The sequence below is a fragment of the Gossypium hirsutum genome, chromosome A13 (assembly GCF_007990345.1).
Source record: "Gossypium hirsutum isolate 1008001.06 chromosome A13, Gossypium_hirsutum_v2.1, whole genome shotgun sequence".
Lineage (NCBI taxonomy): Eukaryota > Viridiplantae > Streptophyta > Magnoliopsida > Malvales > Malvaceae > Gossypium > Gossypium hirsutum.
The window spans coordinates 104,393,545-104,406,065 of NC_053436.1; the positions used below are offsets into that span (position 1 = coordinate 104,393,545).

The 12,521-nt window shown below is 36.3% G+C and overlaps 1 protein-coding gene across 1 annotated transcript; it reads left to right on the forward strand.

Moving 5' to 3' along the window:
* The first annotated feature begins 9,719 nt into the window (after positions 1-9,719).
* On the forward strand, positions 9,720-11,218 carry LOC107893272 (E3 ubiquitin-protein ligase ATL6). Its single transcript, XM_016818213.2, has one exon. The coding sequence runs from the start codon at positions 9,879-9,881 to the stop codon at positions 11,031-11,033; it is 1,155 nt and encodes a 384-aa protein (XP_016673702.2). The 5' UTR covers positions 9,720-9,878; the 3' UTR covers positions 11,034-11,218.
* Positions 11,219-12,521: the final 1,303 nt, after the last annotated feature.

Genomic DNA, 12,521 nt, shown 5'->3' on the forward strand with positions numbered 1-12,521 from the left:
TTTAACTCCTATGACTCTCTTGTGTCCTGGTCTGCTCACTAACTCCCAAATCTGATTTTTGTTGAACATTTCCAACTCAGCTTCCATAGCTTTCATCCAGCTTCTGTTCTTAGTAGCCTCTTCAAAGTCTGAGGGTTCAATCACAGCAATATTGCACCTCTGATAGACATCAGCCAAAGTTCTGGTGCCCCTCACTGGTGTATCATCAACAGCATCATTACTTGGTCCTTCTTCTGCAGGTTCAGCAACCAAGTCTAACTGGTCCAATTCAGACAAGTCAGCTTCAACACCATTCCAATTCCACACCTTTTCCTCATCAAACTTTACATCCCTGCTGACTAAAACCTTCTTTGCTGTAGGATCATACACTCTATAGCCCTTCTTGTTGCTGCTGTAGCCAACAAAGATTCCTGGAGTAGCCCTGCTCTCGAGCTTGGTCCTCTTTTCTACTGGAATAAAAGCATAACATACACAGCCAAACACTTTCAAGTGTGTTACCACAGGTTTGACTCTATGCTAAGCCTCAAAAGGAGTCTTATCCTTGACTGCTCTAGTTGGCAGTCTGTTGAGCAGATACACTGAGGTGTTGACTGCCTCAGCCCAAAACTGACTTGGAAGCTTGCCTTGAAACAAGAGGCACCTGGCCATGTTCAGTACAGTCATATTCTTTCTCTCACAGACTCCATTCTGTTGAGGAGTATAGACTGTTGTGAGCTGATGGTGAATCCTAGCACTGTCACAAAGCTTCTAGAATCTCTCAGACACATATTCAGAGCCATTATCAGTCCTCAAGGCTCTAATTTTGCAGCCTGACTGATTTTCAGCATAAGCCTTGAATTTGCAGAAGGCTTCAAACACTTCTGACTTTTGCTTCAAGAAGTAGACCCAGCACAACCTTGTTAAATCATCTATAAACAGGGCAAAGTACCTGTTCTCACTGAGTGAAGGTGTTCTCATAGGGCCACAAACATCAGAGTGCACCAATTCGAGCTTGTTTTGAGCTCTCCAAGCACTGTCAGCAGGAAAAGGCAGTCTAGCCTGCTTACCAAGCTGACAAACCTCACAAACATTCCCACTAGCTTCAATTTTTGAAATGTCATCAACCAAATTCAGCCTATGTAACAGATCGATGGATCTAAAATTTGCATGGCCTAGTCTCCTATGCCACAAGTCAGTGCTTTCAACAAGGCTGGTGTATGCCTTTCTTTCTATTTGGCTAACATCCAGCATGAAGCACCTATAAGTCATAGAGACTGTGACTAACTCCAGACCATTCATGTCTTGAACAATACAACAACCATCCTTAAAAACCAATGTATAGCCTTTTTCAACTAATTGGCCTACACTAAGCAAATTCTGGTCTAAGTCAGGTACAAAAAACACATCTGAGATCAGCTTGTTACCTGAACTAGTGCTAATCAGCACACTGCCCTTGCCTTTAGCCTCAATCAGCCTACCATCTCCAATTCTAATCCTCGAGTGGAAGCTTCTGTCTAGGCCCTTGAACAGCTTCTCATCTGCTGCCATATGGTGTGAGCAGCCACTGTCTAGTAGCCAATCATTGCTGGCCTTGGTTGTGCCAACAAAACAAGTTGCTGTGAACACTTGCTCTTCCTGAGCTTGAATGTCCTCAGCAGGTCTAGCTTGTTGCAGAGCAGCCTCCCTTGGTTTGCCCTTGCACACCTTCTCCACATGGCCAAACTGCTTGCATTTTCTACACTGAATATCTGGCCTAAACCAGCAATACTTTTCTGAATGTGTTGTCTTCTTGCAATGAACACATGGTGGGAACACCCTTTTTGCTTCATCTCTTCCTGACTTGACCCTTCTATTGTGCCAAGGCTTCTTGCCTTTTGCAGTCACACTCGAGCCTTCACTGGCTTTAGCTTGGAAAGCAGCTTCAGGATTCTCCTCCTGCCTATTTGCCCTCCATTGCTCAAGTGCATACAGGGAGTTTATCAGCTCAGACAATGAAATGGCTGATAAGTCCCTCGAGTCCTCAAGTGAAGAGATTTTAGACTCAAATTTCTCAGGGAGAGTTGTAATAACCTTTTCAACAACTCTGCTCTCTGTGAAGTCCACTCCCAGGAGCCTAATGCTGTTGACAATGGCCATTATCCTGTCTGAGTACTGCTTGATGGTCTCAGACTCCTTCATCCTCAAGTTTTCAAAGTCTCTCATGAGGTTGATTACCTGCTGTTGCCTTGTCTTGTCAGTCCCCATGAACTCCTCCTTCAGCTTCTCCCAGGCCTGTTTTGGTGAGTCACAGGCCATGATACGAGTGAATATCACATCAGAGACTCCATTTTGCAAGCAGGCCATAGCCTTATGCTTCTTGGCTCGCTCATCAGCATGCTGCCTCATCTGTGCAATGGTGGGATTGGCTCTCAATAGAGGTGGTTTAGCATCATTCTCGATCACACTCCAGAGATCATGTGCCTGGAGGTAAGTCTTCATTTTGACTATCCAAATGTGATATTTCTCTCCAGTGAACACAGATGGAGGAGGTGGAGTGAAACTCATCCTGCTAGACTGAATCCAAATGCTTCGATCTTACCAAATTTTGAACTTGCTGTTGGTTTTGATTCGAACACAACAGATTGCATACAAAGGCCCCTCAAAGACTCGGGCTCATGATACCATTTGTTGGAACAATGGCAGCAGCAAGCATCAAACAAAGTTTCAAATCTGTATTTGTAAGACTGAAGCAAGAAGAATCGAAGCAAAGAAAAAGCAAAGCAATGAACAAAATTGAATACTCAGCAAAGTTGTAACTGAACATTGCATTTTTCATTCAAGATTTGAATATATAAAAGAGCTACAAATTTTGGTTCATTTGACAGATACCTAATGACATAACTACTCCCACTTAAACTAAACTAATACAAGCTTAAGTCAAATACAAAATAAGCTGACATATCAGCTTTTACATCATCAATCCAATCACAAACTTAATCCAACTAACTATTAAAGCTAGTTACAATCAAACTGAACTAAGTTACATCAAAACAAAACAGCAATATCAGTTGCTTCATTTGGTCTGAAAACCATTCGTGCACACCAAGCAAAATGAGCTGAGCTCGATAGCTGCTGGTCTCGACAGTAGCAAGCTTCTGGCTCCATGTTGCATTGCAGTCCAGCTTTCAACAAGGTTCTTAAGAGAAAACCTTGAATCCAATGATTCCACAAAAGCATCAATGTCGACTGATGATTGTCTGTGACTATGATATCGTCAACATAAACCAGTACATATATAAGAATGTTACCAGTTTGTTTAATAAACAAATAGGCATCCGTTTTAGACAACAGAAAACCAGAAGTAACAAGATACTCCCTTAATTTTTGAAACCAGGCTCGAGGCACCTGTTTAAGGCCATACAGGGTCTTTTTAAGTTTGCACACCAATGGCTGACCACTACTGTGTTGTTCAAATCCTGGAGGCTGAAGCATATAGATTTCCTCATTTAAATCCCCATTAAGAAACGTATTATTTATATCGACTTGCCTCAAACTCCAATTGAACTTAACCGCAACAGAAAGCACAACTCGAATTGTCGTAGGCTTAAAAACTGGACTGAAGGTCTCATAGAAATCAATCCCAACTTCTTGAAGATACCCTTTGACAACCAACCGTCCTTTATAACAAGCCACAGACCCAACTACATGTCGCTTAACTTTGAACACACATTTGTAACCTACAGCTCTTCTGTTGAGAGGCAAGGATACAAGCTCTCATGTCTGATTATGCATGAGAGCATCATACTCCTATTGTACAGCTTTAGTCCACTCAAGACTCAAAAACGCCTCCTCAATTGTGACAAGCTCATGATATTCTAATTTAGTAGCATAAGCCTTCAGTTTAAAAATATCACACTTAGACCGTGTTTGTATAGGGTGGGTGTTGAACCCACCAGGTGCAGCTGAAATAGGAGGTACAACCCTAGAATGAGCCACAAAACCATAAGAAAAACCCGTATTAAAGTTAGAAGCCTCGTAGGACACTTCAAGAGAACCACTAGACTGACTAACAGATGAAAAAACAGCCAAAAAACCAAGTTAACCAACAGGAGAGGAGGCTAAACCATGCAGTACACCAGCAGCATCAGACAACGGAGTAACAACACTAGCACCAGGGCAGATAATCGAGCAGCTAAAACACTAGCAATATTAGAATGAGCAGCATATACATCAGAACACCGTGCTGTAGGGATTTTTTGTAACAATGGAACATACGACTTGTAATGGTTCATGGACTGATCAAGCTATGCATGCGGGGCTTCTGTTTTGGCAAATGGATAAAAAGCTTTATAAAAAACCACATGCCTTGATACAAAAATTTGACCATTAGCATCCAAACATTTATAGCCTTTATGGTTAGGGTTATATCTAAGATAAGTGCACGCCCGAGATCAGTATTGAAGTTTATGGTTATTGTAAGGTTGAAGATATGGAAAACAATGACAACTAAATACCTTGAGCAACTTATAGTCAGGTAAAGTACGATATAAACGTTCATGAAGAGGCTGCCCTTTAAGAACTGACGTGGGAAGTCTATTGATCAAGTAGACAGCATGTAAAAATGCATGACTCTAAAGATGCATTGGCAAGGAAGCTTGAGCAAGCAGTGAAAAACTTGTCTCAACCAAATGTCAACCTTTCCTCTCAATAATTCCATTTTGTTCAGAAGTGTGAGGAAACTTCAACCGATGTTTGATACCGAGGCGAGAAAAAACAGTAGTTAGTGGCCTGTACTCACCACCCCAGTTGCTTTGAAGCATTTTGATTCTGCACCCAAACTGAACTTCGACAAATTTATAGAATTGAACAAATTTGTCAAGAACTTCACCTTTTGTTTTTAAAATATAAATCTATGTATATCTACTATATGCATCAACAAAGGACAAATAATAAAGACATCTTTCAGAAGAAATAGGTGTTGGTCCCCACAAATTAGACATAACAAGTTGAAAATGGGAAGTATATACAATCTGAGAATTATCAAACACCAGTTTGTGAGACTTTCTTAGCTGACAAGGAGCACACACTCTAGGTGGTGTGAATTTATTCGGTGAAATATTACAACTTCGAAGAACTTGAAAAAGAATTTTTATGCAGGGATGGCCAAGCCTTTTGTGCCATAAGTCGAACTCAGAACATGAGTTATCTCGAGCTTGAATTTTGGCAGTATGTGCATATTGAGACCCTTCCTCAAAACCAACAAAACTTCTTGGTTGTGATGATGTGTTAAATCAATATAATCCTTTATGAATGTGACCCACCAGCAAAACCTTCATTGTCTTGATGTTCATAAAACAACGAAAGAGATAAAATTCGAAAAACACCCAATTATCCCTTACAAACTGTGCTACAAAAATCAATTTTTTGCAGAAATGGGAAACATGTAAAACATGTTTAAGATGTAAGATCCTACTACCAGTACAAATAGAGGAGGTCTCTACATGAGCAATAGGAATAGGAGCACCATTGCCTATCAGAAGTTGCCTCATACCTGTATATTCAGTAGGATAACTGAGTGTCGAGACATCATTGGTAATATGGTTTATGGCACCTAAATCTGGATACCAAAGTTGACTATCATCATTTGGAGAAGATGCTGGAAAATGACAGCTTAGTGGACCATAACGATCTTGAGAAACAGGAGCTTGCTTGCAACAGTGATGCATAACAGACTTTCCTACTGGTCTTGAATCAGAAAGTTAATGACAATTTATAGATTTGGATTGTCCATCAGTAGAAACACCTACAAAATTCTCATCAAACCTATAGTAACATTTTTTAACAATATGGCCAATTTTACCACACAGTTGACAATGAGGACAGTTATAAGAAAATCGACCCCTACGACTCCTACCACCATGAAAACCTCTCTATCATTGAAAACCACCACGGTGTTGTTCTCTGTGATCATAAGAATCAAAATTCTTTGAGGGTCCTGTAACTGCACGAGACTGCTTACTAGCTAAATTAGCTTGGACATGAATATTAGCCAAGAATTTAACTTGTCGAGCTTCACAGTCTAGCAGCATTTTAGTCACTAAATCAAGAGAAAGACAAGTGGCTGAGGCGACCACTCGAACTGACTTATATTCAACCGAAAGCCCAAATATCAAAACTAGTGCAGGCATTAGTAAGATGGATCACGATTTCATCAGAGACAGTCGAAAGCAACCAAGAAGCTAATAGCTTGTCTTGCTGGACATGCAACACATAATTATAATTCTTGACCAACTGCCCATCAGTATCAACAACAAACTGAGCTAGAACACTGATAGTCCCTAAAACAAAATTTTGTACAACATAACCCTCAAGAATCAACATGATTTGGTGTTTCTATAAAAGAAAATTGCCCTCACAAAGTTTAACAGTATCATGCTTAGGAAAATGTTCAACTTTCTTCCCAACAACAGAATGACAGAAATAGGATCAGAACAAGGAATTTTAACCTGTTCTCCAACGCCATTAGATAAAGATGATGACTATCAGTAGCTACCTTTGATGCCATAACACATGAAAAAAAAAACCTTAGCTCAATACCATGTAGAGAAATGCAGCAAAAGAAAGTAATAGGAAAATATATTTCATTTCTTAATATATTTCAAGATGATTATTAGAGACTGAATGTACTATATTTATACATGACTTAAACTGCTTTAACAACTTCTTAACAATAAACTACTAACTACTGTAACTACTAACAACTTAACAATTGTCTGCTTCCTCAGCCCTTAATAGTCTTGGTTTCCACTCGTGGCTTTTTTTTACTATTACATAAAGGGAAATGAGTTACACCTTAACATTTTTCAAAAACCTCTATTTTGTCCAGTTCTCTAATATGTAGGGTTAGTAGGGACTTTACTATTCTCAACAGCATAAATGTGTTGTGTGCCTATAATGGACAAGCCAAACAACTAGCATCAAAACTAATGCAGGTATATTTATGTGGAATACCAATTGGATGTCTTCTCCTTTTTAATGTGTGGAAAGAATATAGAACTCAAAAGTTTATCGAAAGGCCTAATCTAGAAGATAAAGTTGCTATGAGCCAATTCAACCGTTACAAATAGGACTTATATTCTCCATTACCAAGTTATTAATGTTAAACCTTATTCAAGTCTATTGATTAGAGGGGAAGAGTCCTAACAGTGTAGCTTCTACTCATGCTGTGAATTTTAGGGATCTACTAATGAGTTGGGTTAGATGATAGCATGCATAGTAGAGGAGACTGAAGGTCCGCAAAAGATGAATTCTATAAAGAAAAAAAAGGGGTTGTGGATACCCCTACGCAAGGGTTCTATAAACATAAGGATTTAAGTTTTCTAATATACTTTGTTGTAGTTGGTAGATAAAAATGGAACTAACACTCCTATTGAGGTTGCTAATCATAATCTCCTCGATTACCCTTCTAGCCATGTTAGCTATAACCTACGTAATCTCAGTACACTACTTCTAGCCATTGCTAACAATATTACTCTTAATCATAGTCATATTGGTAATAATCACTTTGGCCATACTAGTAGCTTTTATATCCATACTGGTTGTAGTATTGGTCCTATTAATACCGATCATCCTACACATAGTTGACTAATTGACTTGTAATCCCGGGATATTTCAAGCTAGTTGAGCCATAAATTTTCAGTCAGTCCCTACAAACGATGCCAATTGTTATAACTATTAAGTTATATAAGGTGTAGAACAATATAATGGTGGTGGTTCACACCATAAATGGTGAGGAAAATCACTAAAAATGATTGCAAAGTGCACTGTAGATAATGCGAAGAACCGCTAAAAATGATGATGGTTCACACTATAGATGGTGTATAAGGTTGCTAGAAATTGGTGGTGGTTCATCCCATAGATAATGCGAAAAGCAACTAGAAAATGTGGTTTGAGGATGGCGAGGTTGTACTTTAATAGAGTGTGGACATTATATCTAGACTTATCCTTCCTTTTAGAAAGGGGTATGTATAGGCAGAGTAGGGATTGGAGTGAGCCCCTTATCTCATGATTACCTCTTTGGTAAAGTCCAATTTCAACTAGATTAAAAGATGGCTTGGATAGTAACACCTTCAAAGTTAGTGAGCTTAAGAAGTTAGAAACATTAATAAGATCATACATGGTATGATAGCTATCTTTGGTAGTGCTATGGTGATTCTGTTTCCATAAATGCATTCATAATGGTGTGGGATGCTTCGGTGCACGAGACATAGAAGGTAATCAGACGTAGGTATATAACAAATATATAAGGGTGCGTTTGGTTTGTTGAATCTTAAATTACATTTTGAAATAGATTATGGGAATGTAAGATTACATGTGGAATATAAAATTACCTTATTTGGTTTCTTTGGTTGGAATGTAAGATTCATATATTTTGTTGACAAATTATAAAATTACCTATTTTAGTCTTAAATTTTTCATAAAATTATAATAACTTAAGAAATTAATTTTTATTATACCTTGATTTTATCTTATGAATTCAATTTAAAAAGCATGAATCTAATTATGATAGTTTATTTATGGTTTATAATTGTTTATTTTAGAGATTTTGATTTGCTTTTAATATGAAAAGGGATGGTTTGAGTTCTCAACAAGTTTAGGAAGACTGAAGGTTTTATTTGTAATTTTTTTATGTAAAATAAAAAGAAAAATGGAAGATTTTATTTCAAAAAATAGAACAATATAAATAAACTAATAATTAAGATTAATCAAATAATTTCATAAAAATAATTAATTAAATAAACCCAAGTTCGTAATTTGACCTAATATTAAAATTCAAAATTTATATATAAAAAAACTCCGCTCAATATATAATTTATTTTATAAAAATAAAATTCTCTTAATAATTAATACAATAATAAACCATAAAGTTGTATGAAAATAAAGTATACGTAGAGAACAAGTAATATGAAGTTAAAAAGAGTAATTTTATTTAAAATTTTAAATTTCGGACACAAAAAGTTTTGAAAGTTTATATCTGATTAAAGGAATTAAATTTCCAACTAATTAATTGTACTTTTGAGTAAATGGGGTGAAAGTGGAGCTAGTTGAAGTAAACAATTATTTTTATCAATCAAAATCAGATTGTTGAATGGTTTTAGTAAAAAGTACATATTAGAGATAAGGTGGGGTTCATGGATTTGTCGGAGGTTGAATTTATGGAGTTGATTTATGAGTCCTGTTTAAGAGAATGAAGTTCATGAATCTGAATTTAAGAGTAAGTTTGAATAATGATGTGTTTATTTATAATTAATTTAAAAATAATAATAATAATAAATAATAACAGTAAAATTAAATATTATGATGAAATTTTAACATAAAATAAAAAATAAACTAAACACAATACTCATCATCTAAACTCACTCTAATTCACTAAAGCAAACTTTATCATATATTTCCCCCTTCACTTCCTTACATATATATATTCTATTGCCCTAACTTCTACAATTTCCTCGTGCCTCCTTCGCATCTAATCTATATATTATTTACAAGTAAAGAAAGCAAATGGATTATGGAACTCGGTTTATAAATTGCAGATTAATAATAGGCTACTCTACCTAGCATCGAGCAGTCAATGTGTCAATAGGCATGATTAAAACAGTGGCCACGTTTCTGGAGGGTTGTTTATTTATTTATTTATTAGGAAAATATAAAAAAATTCTTATTGCATAAATTAATGAATCATCACTCAGCAGCCCTAATTTAGATAATATTTGTTCTTATTGTTTTATCAATTATATATAATACTCTAGAGCTGGATTCCTCCTTCGCACCTTCTTCCATTCTTTTTTTTTTTTTTTGTTCTTTTCTTTCATTTGAAAGTTTAAAACCCCTTACGCTTCTTAATTTCCTCTCATCTCGCCATGTCGTACACCGCCCACCATGGAATTATCTCCTTCCACTTCCATTTCTTCGTCCTCTTGCTCCTCATGTCTCCGCCACCTTCCACTGCCCAAGTCCAACCCACCAGCCCAAACGACGAACAATACTCTTACGCGCGTTTCAGCCCTTCCTTGGCCATAATCGTCGTCGTTCTAATTGCTGCTTTGTTCTTTTTGGGTATTTTCTCGATTTACATCCGGAACTGCTCCGAATCCAGCGCCAATGGAAGCAGCGTCAATCCTGTTAACGGCGGAGCCGGCCGTTCGCGGCGTGGGGCGCGTGGACTTGAAGCATCGGTGATCGAGACTTTCCCCACCATGATTTACTCTGAAGTTAAGGTTCATAAGATCGGTAAAGGAGCTCTGGAGTGCGCAGTTTGTTTGAATGAATTCGAAGACGACGAAACGCTGCGTTTAATACCGAAATGCGATCACGTTTTTCACCCTGAATGTATTGATGCTTGGTTGGCTTCTCATACGACCTGCCCCGTTTGTAGAGCTAATCTCGCTCCTCAACCAGGTGATTCTGGAGTGAGTCAACCCACTGAGTTGAATGAGACCGCCACCGAGATAGACCTCGAGGCTCCGAACGACAGCAGTGACTCGGAAATGGAAGGAGAAGAAAGGAGAATAAACAATAATAATGTCAGCAGTGACGTTGAAGGTGGTGTTGCTCCGGAGGTTGAAGTAGTTGACTTGAACAAAACTTTGAATAGGAATCGCACACGTGGATCAATATCTAGCCGTACACGTAAATTCTTTTTTCCGCGCTCTCACTCAACTGGCCACTCTTTGGTCCAGCCAGGTGAAAACACCGACCGATTCACCTTACGCTTGCCGGCTGATGTTCGAAACCAGTTAATGAACCGGAAATTGAACCGGGCAACGAGCTTGGTTTTGCCTAAGGAAAAGGGTTCCCGACCCGGGGAAGATGGTGGAAGTAGTAGAGGGAAGTCTTCTATTCGGCTCAATAAGATGGACCGGGGAGTTAAGTCAGACCGGTGGCTTTTTAGTATGTCACGATCATTTTTTAGTAGAGCATCTTCCGTAAGGTCACCAAAGGTGACCAATGATGGTGAAGGAACATCAAGTTTGCCGGCTGGACCCACGGTTGGCTCAAGTCGTCCTCAGGTTTAATGCCTCTCTTTTTTTCCCCAACAAATTTAATAATATGTACATTATCTATGCTATGTTTAGTTTTTCCTAAAAAAATATTTTTTGTTTATTAATTTAATTTGATTTTCTGGAACAATGTATGTAAGATCACATTCACGATAGACCATTTCAATTGGAAAAAAACAAACCTGACGTTTGAGTTTGAATATTCTTTTCGTTCAATGGTTATTTTTATGGGGGTGATGTATCTGTTTTATTATTGTTATTATTATTATTTTTTTAAAATAGATTATTAATAGGAATTCTTAACAATAACAATACAAAACATGACATATAATATAAACTATAAATAAATCTATAAATATTATATCTCAAAAAAAAGGATAATTTGATAATAACTACAACACCTTAAAAACAAATTAGATATGATCAATTTAATTCAAGAAAAAACTGACAAAAACCCTAAGAGGCGCACTCCATCAATGACACACAAAAAACTTAAGTCTTAGATAACTTATACTCCTCCTCATCTTAAATCTATCATTATCACTATGATCTACTATGATAAAGTCCTTCGAAAATAGTTGCTAATAGATCTGACGATATTCTTATATTGACAAATCTCATATATATGTCAAAACATAATTAAAGACTAAAAGCAAAATAAAATAACATTTGCTTTTGAAGAAAATAAACTGGACAAAACAAAAACTACAAAAAAAAATGTGGACAACCATAAAATTATAGACAAAATAAAACCATGAAAATATAAACTAAAATTAAAAATAAAATAAAACTAAGAAAAAAAATAAATGTTAGAAAAAAGATTTAGTTTGAAAAAATTAATGGTTAAAAAGTTTTTATGTAAAAAAAAAAGACAAAGGAAGAAGAGCGTTAAATATTTGTTTTTGACTGCCACCTTATTTCTTTTTCTTTAGAAAATAAACATATTTCCTAGAAGCTACATAGCACTTTGATATGATAAGAAATGAATACGAATAAAAGAGTTAGGAAAAAAATCATGAAAATGGTGGACATCAACTGAACTGGTGTTGTTACCTATATTTTTGGATTCCTGAGTTATAAAATAATCTGATTTATAAATAAATAATAATTTTATTTAAATATAATTAGATCTAAGATATTAAATTCTAAGTTATTAATATTTATTTATAACATTAATGTTTAATTATGTTTCAATAAAACTATTAGTATTTATTTATAAATTCTTTATATTTTTTGTTAATTTAACGATGGTGTATCATATTATTATTCACTGATGGTGCATGAAACTTAAGCACTTATGGTGCATCGATTATTATTATTATTTGATATGGTTATTTAAATTTGATATTATTGTATTTTTGTTTTGTTTGGTGTACATATCTAACAACACGAAAAATTCTGCCAAGGGTAAACTACACTTAGTGTATTAAACTATTAGTAAATTTACGTTTTGGTCACTCGAATTCAAAAAGTTACAAAATGATCACTGAACTATTCAGAAGC